Below are 17,859 nucleotides of genomic sequence, written 5' to 3' on the forward strand. Positions count from 1 at the left end.
AGTAATTTTAGAGGCGTCAGTTTGCCACCTAGAAACGTGTGCGGTTGTTAGTGGATGGAATGGGGCAAAAAACACATTGCTGTCTATGTGAACACATGCGGCCGCAAGCACATGCGTTTGCTTGCGTTTGTGAACGCATGCGTTGCACCACAGGAAAACATGTCTAGACAATAATTAGCCACCCACCACATACAAAGTGATAAAGGGAGGGAGTGGACATTTGCAGGTCACTACTCAGCAGACAGAGAACCAGACCAGAAAGAGAAAAGCACCTTGGAGGAAACAAAACTGAACAATGTTCTGACTAAAGCCAATTAGTCTATAACCAATGCCTTTATTTTCTATTTTCTCTACATGTCCCAATTTCTGCCATTTCTTTCTGCATGCATCAGAATGTCATCTTCTTCTGATGAGGAGCAACGTCCTGGGCCTTCACAAGCCGAACATGTTAGTGAAGTGAGTACTCACCTCCTAAGATCGGTAAGTACTCACTGTCACATCTACACATGTGACAATTTTTTTTCTCCTTTTTTTAAAGCACTTCTTCCACTGCAGCAGAGGCTGAGCAGGAGCAGTGGGTTCACGGTCGGGTGGCATGGCAGCAGCGTGTAAGTATACCTGGCTGACTGTTTACTGTATCCTCACTTTAGTATTCTTGAATCTTCCTTTCTTTAATTTCCTCTTTCTTTACATTTTTCTTCTGGACTCCTTTTTTATCTTGACTTTCATTATGCATGCCATTTCTCTGCCTCGGTCTTCTTTCTTTTCATTATGTTAATGTATCCAACATTAATGTCTTTATTTATTTTTTAGGTTCCAGAACAGGATGAGGACCTCATTGACAACGATATCCTCATCTCCCTGGTCCATGAGCGAGTCCCGTTGTGGGACACCCGGGTTCCTCAGCACTCGGACAACGTGACGATCTGGCGGCTATGGAATGAGGTGGCCAAAGCGATGTGGGATGGCTGGGACAATGCCCCGACTCGGGTCCGAAATGCATTTTGTAAGTATTGCAATGCAGTGTGATGCAGCAGATACCTTGGACGTGCTCACTAAACTGTGTGTGATGACAGAAACTCTCAGGAGTTTCTCGCATCACACACACAGTTGTGTGAGCACAGCCCAAAGTCCATTGTCTAACCATTATTTTTTGTTTTTTCAACAGTGCACAAAGTCAAAAAACATTGGCGTTTGATGAAGACCGCTTCAACAAGGACCTGCGTCAAGAGAGCCGTGTTCCCAGTGGTTCTGGAGCAAGGATCCGAAAATATAAATACCACCGCATTCTGGCATTTTTAAGACCGGTCCTTGCCCAGAGAACGTATTTTTTCGGTGTATTAGGTTGTGTTGTATTGCCATAATCTGTATGTTTCTATTCCACAGGAGTTGGCCTTTTGTAAGTTTTTGGTATTATTTTTTTTTTCTTTTTTCACAGCACATGGAGCAGCACTGTTGACCCAGGTTCTGGAGCAGTCCTTCATCAGACAGCCACGGACCCGTCCCAGCCATCCAGCAGCGCTGCAGCAAGTGGTCCTGCCACACTAACTGGAGACCAGGAAGCTGTTCCATCAGGTGTTCCCCTTTCCCAGTCCCCTGCCTCTGCCCCCTTTTTTTTTTGGGCTCCTCCCAGCAGCGGCAGAGGGCATCAGACAGGTCACTCATGCCCGAGTTTTTGCACTCGGTTTTTCATGATGCACTCAAGGCTTTGGGTGACCGACTGGATACTGCCATTAGCCATAGGAATACACATATCCAGGAGGACACCAAAAGCCTTAACCAAGTAAAAGCCAACCTCCAGAGGCCAGCACATCATTTTTTTTAATCAAATTGAACAGGGCATGTCAGAACACCTTACTCCTGATCTCCAGCTTAGTGTCATGCAGGCCTGCAATGCTGCTTACATGCAGGCTATGCAGCAGAGTCGGTATTTTCAGCAGACAGTGGCGGCATATCCACCTGTGCCTACACTGTCACAATTGACCTCAATGCCGACCTCTGCTGCATACCACTGCACGGCCACCTCCATTCCAAGCACTGCCGGACACCACTACAGCATAGTAACATAGTTAGTAAGGCCGAAAAAAGACATTTGTCCATCCAGTTCAGCCTATATTCCATCATAATAAATCCCCAGATCTACGTCCTTCTACAGAACCTAATAATTGTATGATACAATATTGTTCTGCTCCAGGAAGACATCCAGGCCTCTCTTGAACCCCTCGACTGAGTTCGCCATCACCACCTCCTCAGGCAAGCAATTCCAGATTCTCTGTCATGTCGGACACTGTTCAGACCAGGTCGTCTGACAGACAGCGGTAATTCCGCGTTTGACCACTGTTTGCTCATTGGCGTCGGCTAGTTTTCGTCTGGCTGCTCCGGGGTTAATTTATCTGATCCTCGGATTGGAAGCTGGGCCATGCCCATTTCCTTTAAATGGTTCTCCTGATCTTTGGGCGTCGCCGATTATAGCTTCTGTCTTATCCGTAGTTATCTCGGTCCGGAGTGGAGAGCTGGTTGTTGGAGAATCGTTGCTGGTGGTGTATTTTCCTTTGTCTTATTTACTCCTTCCTATATTTGTATTTATTTTGCCCTGCACCTTTATAGTGTATTCCTGATTGACTGCGGCGTGGTGTATATTTTCCTTTATCCTTGTTTGTTATAACTGTGGGTATTGGTCTATTGCATTCACTGGGTGGTGGGCGATGGTGTTCAGTCTAGGGCTGAATCAGGAATCAGGGTGAGGGTGGAGGCCTGAACATGCACACCTTCAGTGTAAACTTCAGGTAGAGGGTCAGACAGGGTTTCCCTAGTCTGAGGGAAATTGCAGGGGCCCGGGTTATTAGCTCTCGCCCTCCTTGTATCCCCGTGACATTATAATCGGCCTAACAAAAAAAAAAAAAAAGGGGTTCCTTTTTTTTTTTCTTCTCTGTGTTTTGTCATGGATCCCATGACTTCCATAACCCACCGGTTGGAGGCGCTGTCCCTACAGGTCACTGAGTTGAGGGGAGCAGTGCAGCAACAGGGACTAGCAGTATCTAATATACAGGCTGGAGCGACAGGAGGAGTTAATGAGCCCAAGTTTCCTTTGCCTGAAAAATTTGCTGGGGAACGCAGTAAATTTGTTTCTTTTTGTGAAGCTTGCAAACTGTATTTCTGTATGCGCCCGATCTCCTCTGGTAATGAGGCTCAACGTGTGGGCCTGGTGTTGTCATTATTAAGCGGGGATCCCCAAGCATGGGCATTTTCGTTGCCGTGACCGTCTGATTCTGCTGCATTTAACTCAGTGGAGGGTTTATTTTCTGCTCTAGGACACATTTACGACGATCCAGACAGAATGGCTCTAGCAGAATCTAAGTTACGCACTATTTGCCAGGGGGAGCGTGTGGCAGAGGATTACTGTTCTGAATTTCGCCGCTGGGCGGTTGACACTCAGTGGAATGAGCCAGCATTTCGGAGTCACTTTATTCATGGAGTTTCTAATAGGGTTAAAAAAGCCCTCCTGATGTATGAGACTCCTGCTTCACTAGATTCCGCTATGAGTCTTGTTGTCCGCATTGATCGCCGTTTGCGTCAGGGGAATCATGAGACGCCGCCTGTGGGTGAAGGTTTAGGTTCACGTGAGGTTGCTGCAGGTGAGCCCACGGAATTTATGCAAATCGCAGGGGTGTCACATGTTAAGAATCGTATCCCTGTACTCAGGAAGCAGGGAGCCTGTTTTTTCTGCGGTTAAACTGGTCATTTTATTAATATCTGTCCTCTGCTGTTAAAGAAAAACGCAACGGCGGAAAACTTCTGAGCTCAGAGGGTGTAGAGGAGTCCAATCTGAGCTTATGTATATCCTCATGATGATTTCTCAGTGCATGCTCCCTGCCAAAGTTGTTGTCGCTGGCAGAGAGATACCAATCACTAGGGTTGAGCGACTTTCATTTTTTTAAGATCGAGTCGGGTTTTGTGAAACCCGACTTTGTCCAGAGTCGAGTCGAGTGCAGTCGGACGATTATCGCTAAAAGTCGGGGATCGACCGAAACACGAAACCCAATGCAAGTCAATGGGGAAGCATAGTCGGCAGTGAGTGGAGGCCAGGAAAACACCTACAGTGCCCATTTTAATGCCAAAAACATCCATTCTTGTTTCTGAAGCTTGTCAATCTTAATTAACTTTATAATAATAGTTGGGCATAGGAAATTGGGGGTCATTTGGCAAAAGTTGTGGGGGGTAGGGCTGGTTCAAGGCTTTAGTGGGCCCAGGAAACGTGGACTACGTCATGGCGGTGGAGCAGGGAGAGGTAAGTATTTCAACGTTGCAAGTGCTGTGATCCTGAGCAAGCAGGGGGGCACACTTGTTCGCATTGGCACTGGCACAGGGCCCCTCAAAGTACAGCGGTGTGTTTGCACGGCGGGGGCGCCTCCCACCAGCAGCGACACTTTTGCGTACTCTGAGGGGCCCTGTGCCAGTGACGTCGCCAACGAGTATGCCCCCCCACCTGATGAAGGAACCTGCACTTTCATCTGCACCTTCCTCTTTGTCCCTGTGTAAGGTGGTATAACAGCAGGGTCAGATTCTGGCTGTGTAGAGTGCAAGGGGAATGTAGTGGTCTGGGTCAATGTACCAGCAGACTCATCTAGCAGTGGCTGGGCAATGGGCAGGATGAGGAGGAAACAGATATAGGGCCAAAGAATAAAGTAGGCTAAATGCAGTTCAAAATTGGTAACAGGACAGGACTTAACAGGCGGCATTGCTTTGTTCAGTGGAGTAGCAAACCCAGGAGCAGCAGACGCTGTATTAAGGGCCCAACCACACTAGTAGGCCAAATGCAGTTTAATATCTGATACTATAGGCCCAAAGCCAGAAGGTTGAAGCTCAGCTTTATTCAGTTGAGGAAAAACACCAGGGAGGGGCAGACACCGTTAGTAGGCCCTAACCACCAATTTTTAAAATAACAGCACTTAATGAGAGCCAGAAGGTTGAAGCTCAGCTTTATTCAGTTGAGGAAAAACACCAGGGAGGGGCAGACACCGTTAGTAGGCCCTAACCACCAATTTTTAAAAACACAGCACTTAATGAGAGCCAGAAGGTTGAAGCTCAGCTTTATTCAGTTGAGGAAAAACACCAGGGAGGGGCAGACACCGTTAGTAGGCCGTAAGCAAAGTTGAAGGCCAAATGCAGTTTAATATCTGATACTATAGGCCGAAAGCCAGAAGGTTGAAGCTCAGCTTTATTCAGTTGAGGAAAAAAACCAGGGAGGGGCAGACACCGTTAGTAGGCCCTAACCACCAATTTTTAAAAACACAGCACTTAATGAGAGCCAGAAGGATGAAGCTCAGCTTTATTCAGTTGAGGAAAAACACCAGGCAGGGGCAGACACCGTTAGTAGGCCCTAACCACCAATTTTTGAAAACATAGCACTTAATGAGAGCCAGAAGGTTGAAGCTCAGCTTTATTCAGTTGAGGGCAAACACCAGGCAGGGGCAGACACCGTTAGTAGGCGCCGTAACCAAAGTTGAAGGCCAAATGCAGTTTAATTTCTGATACTATAGGCCGAAAGCCAGAAGGTTGAAGCTCAGCTTTATTCAGTTGAGGAAAAAAACCAGGGAGGGGCAGACACTGTTAGTAGGCCCTAACCACCAATTTTTAAAAACACAGCACTTAATGAGAGCCAGAAGGATGAAGCTCAGCTTTATTCAGTTGAGGAAAAACACCAGGGAGGGGCAGACACCGTTAGTAGGCCGTAAGCAAAGTTGAAGGCCAAATGCAGTTTAATATCTGACACTATAGGCCGAAAGCCAGAAGGATGAAGCTCAGCTTTATTCAGTTGAGGACAAACACCAGGCAGGGGCAGACACCGTTAGTAGGCCGTAACCAAAGTTGAAGGCCAAATGCAGTTTAATATCTGATACTATAGGCCAAAAGCCAGAAGGTTGAAGCTCAGCTTTATTCAGTTGAGGAAAAACACCAGGGAGGGGCAGACACCGTTAGTAGGCCCTAACCACCAATTTTTAAAATAACAGCACTTAATGAGAGCCAGAAGGTTGAAGCTCAGCTTTATTCAGTTGAGGGCAAACACCAGGCAGGGGCAGACACCGTTAGTAGGCCGTAACCAAAGTTGAAGGCCAAATGCAGTTTAATATCTGATACTATAGGCCAAAAGCCAGAAGGTTGAAGCTCAGCTTTATTCAGTTGAGGAAAAACACCAGGGAGGGGCAGACACCGTTAGTAGGCCCTAACCACCAATTTTTAAAAACACAGCACTTAATGAGAGCCAGAAGGATGAAGCTCAGCTTTATTCAGTTGAGGAAAAACACCAGGGAGGGGCAGACACCGTTAGTAGGCCCTAACCACCAATTTTTAAAATAACAGCACTTAATGAGAGCCAGAAGGTTGAAGCTCAGCTTTATTCAGTTGAGGGCAAACACCAGGCAGGGGCAGACACCGTTAGTAGGCCGTAACCAAAGTTGAAGGCCAAATGCAGTTTAATTTCTGATACTATAGGCCGAAAGCCAGAAGGTGGAAGCTCCGATTTAGCCAGTGGAGGACAATTTGAATTAGGGACTGCAGACAGACTTATTAGGCTGTCCCCTGTGGACCATGCATCCAACACATTAACCCATTGCGCCGTAATGGACACGTAATCTTCCGTGGCCATGCCTACAGGTCCATGTGTCTGTTGTCAGGTGCACCTTTGTACTCATAGATTGCCAGAGTGCATGGACAATGCGGTCTTCTACATGCTGATGGAGGGTTGGGATGGCTTTTCTCGCAAAAGAAGTGTCGACTGGTTAGCTTGTAGCGTGGTACAGCGTAGTCCATCATGGCCTTATTAATAGTAAATAAAATATATAACTAGGCTCTATGAACTTTTAAATAGGTTCCAGGGGTACACGGGCAGCATTGTTGTGGTCAGTGGAGGAGTATTGCAAGTAGGGGCCGCAGACAGGCTCACAAAGGCCTAAAATAACAAACAGTTGGCAGTCATGGCAGTTTTACATCGGTTACATGGATACACAGGCAGGCAGCATTGTGGTCAGTGGAGGAGTAATGCAAGTAGGGACGGCAGACAGGCTATCAAAGGCCTAAAATAACAAACAATAGGCTCATGGCAGTTTTATATCGGTTACATGGATACACAGGCAGGCAGCATTGTGGTCAGTGGAGGAGTATTGCAAGTAGGGGCCGCAGACAGGCTCACAAAGGCCTAAAATAACAAACAGTAGGCAGTCATGGCAGTTTTACATCGGTTACATGGATACACAGGCAGGCACTCCAGGCAGCATTGTGGTCAGTGGAGGAGTATTGCAAGTAGGGGCCGCAGACAGGCTCACAAAGGCCTAAAATAACAAACAGTAGGCAGTCATGGCAGTTTTACATCGGTTACATAGATACACAGGCAGGCACTCCAGGCAGCATTGTGGTCAGTGGAGGAGTATTGCAAGTAGGGGACGCAGACAGGCTCACAAAGGCCTAAAATAACAAACAGTAGGCAGTCATGGCAGTTTTACATCGGTTACATGGATACACAGGCAGGCACTCCAGGCAGCATTGTGGTCAGTGGAGGAGTATTGCAAGTAGGGGCCACAGACAGGCTCACAAAGGCCTAAAATAACAAACAGTAGGCAGTCATGGCAGTTTTACATCGGTTACATGGATACACAGGCAGGCACTCCAGGCAGCATTGTGGTCAGTGGAGGAGTATTGCAAGTAGGGGCCACAGACAGGCTCACAAAGGCCTAACATAACAAACAGTAGGCAGTCATGGCAGTTTTACATCGGTTACATGGATACACAGGCAGGCACTCCAGGCAGCATTGTGGTCAGTGGAGGAGTATTGCAAGTAGGGGCCGCAGACAGGCTATCAAAGGCCTAAAATAACAAACAATAGGCTCATGGCAGTTTTACATCGGTTACATGGATACACAGGCAGGCCAGGCAGCATTGTGGTCAGTGGAGGAGTATTGCAAGGAGTGTCTGACCCAGTACTCCCAAAATATAAATAGATGTTAATGTCTCGCAAAACAAACAAAAAAAAATAAAATAAAAAGGGTGGCATACTTAGGTACAGGGATGGGCTCATCTGCTGAGTTTCTGACATAGTAATTTGGCAGTAAATATTTAATGGTGCCAATATAGGACACTGACCCAGACTACTTTAAGTAGCATCATAGATGTCTACAAATTGGTATTGTCAGTGCCAGACATTGAATGATGTCAGCGAATAGACTAAACATTGGTGGAGCTGTGCGAGATAATTTTGCACGTGGTACAGCACAGTTTGAGCTGGGGGGGGGGGGAACTCTCTTGTGGCCGGCGGTACCACCCCAGGGCCCCTCATGTTACAACGGTGTGTCTGACGTTGGGTGCGCACCACCACCGCCAGAGACACTACATTGTACTATGAGGGACCCAGTGGCAATGCCGTCGACCAAAAGCGGGCACACCCGCCTCTTCAGACAATCAGCACTGTAACGGGTGCTTGCGCCAAGTGGCGAGACAACGGCCCCGTGGGGGGATTTTTCCCATTGGGGGAGGTGTAAACATGTCATATGCTGGACAAACAGCTGCTGCAAATTAACAGATTGGAACACTCAGTAAGACCAGTCCACAAGCAAGACCTTTTTATAGGAAAGCTAGGTGTCAGCCGGGAAAGGTGGGGCAAAATAATTTGAAATCCAGGAGTGGTTCATTTTAATGAAGGTGAGATCATCCACATTTTGGGTAGCCAGACGAGTCCTTTTTTCGGTTAATATTGAACCAGCAGCACTGAATACTCTTTCTGATAGCACACTAGCTGCTGGGCAAGCAAGCTCCTGCAACGCATATTCTGCCAATTCAGGCCAGGTGTCTAATTTTGATGCCCAGTAATCAAATGGGAATGACGGTTGAGGGAGAACATCGATAAGGGAAGAAAAATAGTTAGTAACCCTACTGGACAAATGTTGTCTCCTGTCACTTTGAATAGATGCAGCAGTACCTGTCCTGTCTGCGGTCATTGCGAAATCACTCCACAACCTGGTCAGAAAACCCCTCTGTCCAACGCCACTTCTGATCTGTGCACCCCTAACACCTCTGCCATGTAGCCCCCTGCAGCTTGTGTGAGAACCATCACCGGCGCTGTGTGCTGGGAATGCCTGAATCAAACGGTCTACAAGAGTAGCTTGTTTGGTTGCTAAGATTTGTTCGAGGTTCTCATGTGGCATAATATTTTGCAATTTGCCTTTATAGCGAGGGTCAAGGATGCAGGCCAACCAGTAATCGTCATCGCTCATCATTTTAGTAATGCGTGGGTCCTTTTTGAGGATACGTAAGGCATAATCCGCCATGTGGGCCAAAGTTCCTGTTGGCAAATCTGCGGTTGTGCTGGTTTGAGGGGCAGTTACAGGCAAATCTACGTCACTTGTCTCCCTTAAAAAGCAGAACCCGGCCTTGCAACGCCACTAATTTCTGTTGGTCCAGGAGAAGCTTCCTCATTAAAAAAGTACTCATCCCCATCATCCTCCTCGTCCTCCTCCTCCTCTTAGCCCGCTACCGCATCCTCTACACGGCCCTGACCAGACAATGGCTGACTGTCATCAAGGCTTTCCTCTTCCTCGGCTGCAGACGCCTGCTCCTTTATGTGCGCCAAACTTTGCATCAGCAGACGCATTAGGGGGATGCTCATGCTTATTATGGCATTGTCTGCACTAACCAGCCGTGTGCATTCCTCAAAACACTGAAGGACTTGACACAGGTCTTGTAGCTTCGACCACTGCACACCTGACAACTCCATGTCTGCCATCCAACTGCCTGCCCGTGTATGTGTATCCTCCCACAAAAACATAACAGCACGCCTCTGTTCGCACAGTCTCTGAAGCATGTGCAGTGTGGAGTTCCACCTTGTTGAAATGTCGATGATTAGGCGATGCTGGGGAAGGTTCAAAGACCGCTGATAGTTCTGCATACGGCTGGAGTGTACGGGCGAACGGCGGATATGCGAGCAATGTCTGTGCACTTTGAGGAGCAGGTCGGGTAACCCCGGATAACTTTTCAGGAAGCACTGCACCACCAGGTTTAAGGTGTGAGCCAGGCAAGGAATGTGTTTCAGTTGGGAAAGGGCTATGGCAGCCATGAAATTCCTTCCGTTATCACTCACAACCTTGCCTGCCTCAAGATGTACAGTGCCCAGCCATGACTGAGTTTCATTCTGCAAGAACTCGGACAGTACTTCCGCGGTGTGTCTGTTGTCGCCCAAACACTTCATTGCCAATACAGCCTGCTGACACTTGCCACTAGCTGTCCCATAATGGCACACCTGGTGTGCAACAGTGGCAGCTGCGGATGGGGTGGATGTGCGACTGGGGTGTGTGGACGATCTCTCGCTTCTGCATGAGGAGGAGGAAGAGGAGGAGGGGGGGCGAACGCCTACAGCCAACTCTTTCCTTGACCGTGGACTAGGCAAAACTGTCCCAATATTGCTGTCCCCTGTGGACCCTGCATCCACCACATTCACCCAGTGTGCCGTGATGGACATGTAACGTCCCTGGCCATGCCTACTGGTCCATGCATCTGTTGTCAGGTGCACCTTTGTAGTCACAGACTGCCTGAGTGCATGGACGATGCGGTCTTTAACATGCTGTTGGAGGGCTGGGATGACTTTTCTAGAAAAGAAGTGCCGACTGGGTAGCTCGTAGCGTGGTACAGCGTAGTCCATCAGCACTTTGAAAGCTTCGCTTTCAACTAACCGGTAGGGCATCATCTCTAATGAGATTAGTCTAGCAATGTGGGCGTTCAAACCCTGTGTACGCGGATGCGAGGATGAGTACTTCCTTTTCCTAACAAGAGTCTCATGTAGGGTGAGCTGGACTGGAGAGCTGGAGATCGTGGAACTAGCGGTGGTGCCGGTGGACATGGGTGACTGAGAGAGGGTTGGAGATGGTATTCTTGCCGGTGCCCTACATGCAGTGTTTCCTACTACTAACCTGGTGATTCCCTGACTGCTTTGGCCTCGCGATGAAAGCTGCACAGATACTGCAGGTGGTGTGGGAAATGGTCGGCTTACAGGGAGGGAAGGGATGTAGCGTTGCTGACTAGCTTCATTGGCCGAGGGTGCTGCAACCTTTAGGGACGTTTGGTAGTTAGTCCAGGCTTGCAAATGCATGGTGGATAAATGTCTATGCATGCAACTTGTATTTAGACTTTTAAGATTCTGACCTCTGCTTAAGGTTGTTGAACATTTTTAACAGATGACTTTGCGCTGATCATTTGGATCTTGTTTAAAAAAATGCCAGTCTGCACTCTTTCTACTATCGGATACCTTTTCAGGCATTGCAGACTGAGCTTCTTTAACCGGATGGCCACGCTGTCCTCCAACTGGTTTTGGTTTTGCCACGCGTTTTTGGCCAGATACGGGCCCGGTAGATGGAACGTGTTGTGATGTTGATGCCTGCTGCGGCTCCTCCTCCGCTTCAGAACTACTGCCGCCTGCACCCTGTTCCCCCAATGGCTGCCAATCGGGGTCCACAACTGGGTCATCTATGATCTCCTCTTCTATGTCGTGTGCGATTTCGTCTGTGTCACCGTGTAAGCCGGTGGTATAGCGTCCGTGACGGGGCACCATAGTCTCCGCTGGGTTTGATTCTGCCTCAGTACACTGCGAGGGCAATGTTCTGGTCTGAGTCAAAGGAACAGCATAGTAATCTGGCTGTGGCTGTGCATCTGTGCACTCCATGTCCGATTCAACTTCTAATGGACATGGCCTGTTAACTGTTTCACTGTCTAACCCAGGAACGGTATGTGTAAAGAGCTCCATGGAGTAACCCGTTGTGTCTCCTGACGCATCCTTCTCTCTTGTTCTGGGTGAAGAAGACAAGGAAGTGACTTGTCCCTGACCGGGAGCATCCACTGACGATGCACTGCTCTGACATTTGGCACTTTCCGAGGAGGAGGCGAAAGAGCTAGAGGCAGAGTCAGCAATGAAAGCCAATACTTGTTCCTGCTGCTCCGGCTTCAAAAGTGGTTTTCCTACTCCCAGAAAAGAGAGCGTTCGAGGCATTGTGTAGCCAGACAAGGAACCTGGCTCAACAACTCGAGACTTAGGTGCTGTACTGCTTTTACCACGACCACCTGATGCTCCACCACCACTACCATCATTACCAGCTGACAATGACCGCCCACGGCCACGACCTCTTCCACTAGACTTCCTCATTGCTTGCAAAACGTAACCAAAGTAACACTATTTGTTACTGTAAAACAACTTATAAGGTGAACTCAAACTTCTGTAGGATTTATATATACCTTTATAGGTGCCTGACACTGAAAGGAAAATCAGGCCCAATGTTACACACTAGGTTTTCTGTGGCCCAATAATTTGAGACAGATGGCACACACAGGCCCAGCACTCAAGCAGAAATGCCAATCTTAATCCCCCACAATTTTTTTTTTTTTCTGGGAGAATTTACCCCCCCCCCCCAAAAAAAAGGCCCAGTATTACACAGTGTTTTCGGTGCCACACAATGAGAGAGAGATGCCACACACAGCAATGGCACGGAGTCAGACTTGGCAATATTTATCTCCCACTAATTTTTTTTTTGGAAAAGGGAGAATTTAGAAAAAAAAAAGGACAAGTATTACACAGTGTTTTCAGTGCCACACAATGAGAGAGAGATGCCACACACAGCAATGGCACGGAGTCAGACTTGACAATATTTATCTCCCACAAATTTTTTTTTGGGAAAAGGGAGAATTTAGAAAAAAAAAAAAAAAAAAGGACAAGTATTACACACTGTTTTCAGTGCCACACAATGAGAGAGAGATGCCACACACAGCAATGGCACGGAGTCAGACTTGACAATATTTATCTCCCACTAATTTTTTTTTTGGAAAAGGGAGAATTTAGAAAAAAAAAAAAAAAGGACAAGTATTACACAGTGTTTTCAGTGCCACACAATGAGAGAGAGATGCCACACACAGCAATGGCACGGAGTCACACTTGACAATATTTATCTCCCACAAATTTTTTTTGGGGAAAAGGGAGAATTTAGAAAAAAAAAAAAAAAAAAGGACAAGTATTACACAGTGTTTTCAGTGCCACACAATGAGAGAGAGATGCCACACACAGCAATGGCACGGAGTCAGACTTGACAATATTTATCTCCCACTAATTTTTTTTGGGGAAAAGGGAGAATTTAGAAAAAAAAAAAAAGGACAAGTATTACACAGTGTTTTCAGTGCCACACAATGAGAGAGAGATGCCACACACAGCAATGGCACGGAGTCAGACTTGACAATATTTATCTCCCACTAATTTTTTGGGGGGAAAAGGGAGAATTTAGAAAAAAAAATAAAAAAAGGACATGTATTACACAGTGTTTTCAGTGCCACACAATGAGAGAGAGATGCCACACACAGCAATGGCACGGAGTCAGACTTGACAATATTTATCTCCCACTAATTTTTTTTTTGGAAAAGGGAGAATTTAGAAAAAAAAAAAAAAAAAAGAACAAGTATTACACAGTGTTTTCAGTGCCACACAATGAGAGAGATGCCACACACAGCAATGGCACGGAGTCAGACTTGACAATATTTATCTCCCACTAATTTTTTGGGGGGAAAAGGGAGAATTTTGAAAAAAAAAAAAAAAAAGGACAAGTATTACACAGTGTTTTCAGTGCCACACAATGAGAGAAAGATGCCACACACAGCAATGGCACGGAGTCAGACTTGACAATATTTATCTCCCACTAATTTTTTTTGGGGAAAAGGGAGAATTTAGAAAAAAAAAAAAAAAGGACAAGTATTACACAGTGTTTTCAGTGCCACACAATGAGAGAAAGATGCCACACACAGCAATGGCACGGAGTCAGACTTGACAATATTTATCTCCCACTAATTTTTTTTTGGAAAAGGGAGAATTTAGAAAAAAAAAAAAAAAAAGGACAAGTATTACACAGTGTTTTCAGTGCCACACAATGAGAGAGAGATGCCACACACAGCAATGGCACGGAGTCAGACTTGACAATATTTATCTCCCAATATTTTTTTTTTTTTTTAAAAGGGAGAATGTACCCCCCCCAAAAAAATGGCCAAGTATTACACAGTGTTTTCGGTGCCACACAATGAGAGAGAGATGCCACACACAGCAATGGCACGGAGTCAGACTTGACAATATTTATCTCCCACTAATTTTTTTTTTTGAAAAGGGAGAATTTAGAAAAAAAAAAAAAAAAGGACAAGTATTACACAGTGTTTTCAGTGCCACACAATGAGAGAGAGATGCCACACACAGCAATGGCACGGAGTCACACTTGACAATATTTATCTCCCACAAATTTTTTTTGGGGAAAAGGGAGAATTTAGAAAAAAAAAAAAAAAAAAGGACAAGTATTACACAGTGTTTTCAGTGCCACACAATGAGAGAGAGATGCCACACACAGCAATGGCACGGAGTCAGACTTGACAATATTTATCTCCCACTAATTTTTTTTTTGGAAAAGGGAGAATTTAGAAAAAAAAAAAAAAAAAGAACAAGTATTACACAGTGTTTTCAGTGCCACACAATGAGAGAGATGCCACACACAGCAATGGCACGGAGTCAGACTTGACAATATTTATCTCCCACTAATTTTTTGGGGGGAAAAGGGAGAATTTTGAAAAAAAAAAAAAAAAAGGACAAGTATTACACAGTGTTTTCAGTGCCACACAATGAGAGAAAGATGCCACACACAGCAATGGCACGGAGTCAGACTTGACAATATTTATCTCCCACTAATTTTTTTTGGGGAAAAGGGAGAATTTAGAAAAAAAAAAAAAAGGACAAGTATTACACAGTGTTTTCAGTGCCACACAATGAGAGAAAGATGCCACACACAGCAATGGCACGGAGTCAGACTTGACAATATTTATCTCCCACTAATTTTTTTTTGGAAAAGGGAGAATTTAGAAAAAAAAAAAAAAAAAAGGACAAGTATTACACAGTGTTTTCAGTGCCACACAATGAGAGAGAGATGCCACACACAACAATGGCACGGAGTCAGACTTGACAATATTTATCTCCCAATATTTTTTTTTTTTTTTAAAAGGGAGAATGTACCCCCCCCAAAAAAATGGCCAAGTATTACACAGTGTTTTCGGTGCCACACAATGAGAGAGAGATGCCACACACAGCAATGGCACGGAGTCAGACTTGACAATATTTATCTCCCACTAATTTTTTTTTTGGAAAAGGGAGAATTTAGAACAAAAAAAAAAATAAAGAACAAGTATTACACAGTGTTTTCAGTGCCACACAATGAGAGAGAGATGCCACACACAGCAATGGCACGGAGTCAGACTTGACAATATTTATCTCCCACTAATTTTTTTTGGGGAAAAGGGAGAATTTAGAAAAAAAAAAAAAAGGACAAGTATTACACAGTGTTTTCAGTGCCACACAATGAGAGAGAGATGCCACACACAGCAATGGCACGGAGTCAGACTTGACAATATTTATCTCCCACTAATTTTTTGGGGGGAAAAGGGAGAATTTAGAAAAAAAAATAAAAAAAGGACATGTATTACACAGTGTTTTCAGTGCCACACAATGAGAGAGAGATGCCACACACAGCAATGGCACGGAGTCAGACTTGACAATATTTATCTCCCACTAATTTTTTTTTTGGAAAAGGGAGAATTTAGAAAAAAAAAAAAAAAAAAGAACAAGTATTACACAGTGTTTTCAGTGCCACACAATGAGAGAGATGCCACACACAGCAATGGCACGGAGTCAGACTTGACAATATTTATCTCCCACTAATTTTTTTGGGGGAAAAGGGAGAATTTTGAAAAAAAAAAAAAAAAAGGACAAGTATTACACAGTGTTTTCAGTGCCACACAATGAGAGAAAGATGCCACACACAGCAATGGCACGGAGTCAGACTTGACAATATTTATCTCCCACTAATTTTTTTTGGGGAAAAGGGAGAATTTAGAAAAAAAAAAAAAAAGGACAAGTATTACACAGTGTTTTCAGTGCCACACAATGAGAGAAAGATGCCACACACAGCAATGGCACGGAGTCAGACTTGACAATATTTATCTCCCACTAATTTTTTTTTGGAAAAGGGAGAATTTAGAAAAAAAAAAAAAAAAAAGAACAAGTATTACACAGTGTTTTCAGTGCCACACAATGAGAGAGAGATGCCACACACAGCAATGGCACGGAGTCAGACTTGACAATATTTATCTCCCACTAATTTTTTTTGGGGAAAAGGGAGAATTTAGAAAAAAAAAAAAAAGGACAAGTATTACACAGTGTTTTCAGTGCCACACAATGAGAGAGAGATGCCACACACAGCAATGGCACGGAGTCAGACTTGACAATATTTATCTCCCAATATTTTTTTTTTTTTTTAAAAGGGAGAATGTACCCCCCCAAAAAAAATGGCCAAGTATTACACAGTGTTTTCGGTGCCACACAATGAGAGAGAGATGCCACACACAGCAATGGCACGGAGTCAGACTTGACAATATTTATCTCCCACTAATTTTTTTTTTTGAAAAGGGAGAATTTAGAACAAAAAAAAAAATAAAGAACAAGTATTACACAGTGTTTTCAGTGCCACACAATGAGAGAGAGATGCCACACACAGCAATGGCACGGAGGCAGACTTGCCAATATTTATCTCCCAATAATTTTTTTTTTGGAAAAGGGAGAATTTAGAAAAAAAAAAAAAAAAAAGAACAAGTATTACACAGTGTTTTCAGTGCCACACAATGAGAGAGAGATGCCACACACAGCAATGGCACGGAGTCAGACTTGACAATATTTATCTCCCACTAATTTTTTTTGGGGAAAAGGGAGAATTTAGAAAAAAAAAAAAAAAGGACAAGTATTACACAGTGTTTTCAGTGCCACACAATGAGAGAGAGATGCCACACACAGCAATGGCACGGAGTCAGACTTGACAGAATTTATCTCCCACAAATTTTTTTTTGGGAAAAGGGAGAATTTAGAAAAAAAAAAAAAAAAAGGACAAGTATTACACAGTGTTTTCAGTGCCACACAATGAGAGAGAGATGCCACACACAGCAATGGCACGGAGTCAGACTTGACAATATTTATCTCCCACTAATTTTTTTTTGGGAAAAGGGAGAATTTAGAAAAAAAAAAAAAAAAAGGACATGTATTACACAGTGTTTTCAGTGCCACACAATGAGAGAGAGATGCCACACACAGCAATGGCACGGAGTCAGACTTGACAATATTTATCTCCCACTAATTTTTTTTTTGGAAAAGGGAGAATTTAGAAAAAAAAAAAAAAAAAGAACAAGTATTACACAGTGTTTTCAGTGCCACACAATGAGAGAGAGATGCCACACACAGCAATGGCACGGAGTCAGACTTGACAATATTTATCTCCCACTAATTTTTTTTGGGGAAAAGGGAGAATTTAGAAAAAAAAAAAAAAGGACAAGTATTACACAGTGTTTTCAGTGCCACACAATGAGAGAAAGATGCCACACACAGCAATGGCACGGAGTCAGACTTGACAATATTTATCTCCCACTAATTTTTTTTGGGGAAAAGGGAGAATTTAGAAAAAAAAAAAAAAGGACAAGTATTACACAGTGTTTTCAGTGCCACACAATGAGAGAAAGATGCCACACACAGCAATGGCACGGAGTCAGACTTGACAATATTTATCTCCCACTAATTTTTTTTTGGAAAAGGGAGAATTTAGAAAAAAAAAAAAAAAAAAGGACAAGTATTACACAGTGTTTTCAGTGCCACACAATGAGAGAGAGATGCCACACACAGCAATGGCACGGAGTCAGACTTGACAATATTTATCTCCCAATATTTTTTTTTTTTTTTAAAAGGGAGAATGTACCCCCCCCCAAAAAAATGGC

The 17,859-nt window shown here is 44.6% G+C and overlaps 1 protein-coding gene across 1 annotated transcript; it reads left to right on the top strand.

The window, feature by feature from the left end:
• Positions 1-303: 303 nt before the first annotated feature.
• Positions 304-1,029, top strand: LOC143788141 (uncharacterized). Its single transcript, XM_077277549.1, has 3 exons — positions 304-456; positions 539-608; positions 814-1,029. The coding sequence occupies exons 1-3, from the start codon at positions 329-331 to the stop codon at positions 1,027-1,029; spliced, it is 414 nt and encodes a 137-aa protein (XP_077133664.1). The 5' UTR covers positions 304-328.
• The last annotated feature ends 16,830 nt before the right edge of the window (positions 1,030-17,859 follow it).

Source organism: Ranitomeya variabilis, chromosome 8 (assembly GCF_051348905.1).
Source record: "Ranitomeya variabilis isolate aRanVar5 chromosome 8, aRanVar5.hap1, whole genome shotgun sequence".
NCBI lineage: Eukaryota > Metazoa > Chordata > Amphibia > Anura > Dendrobatidae > Ranitomeya > Ranitomeya variabilis.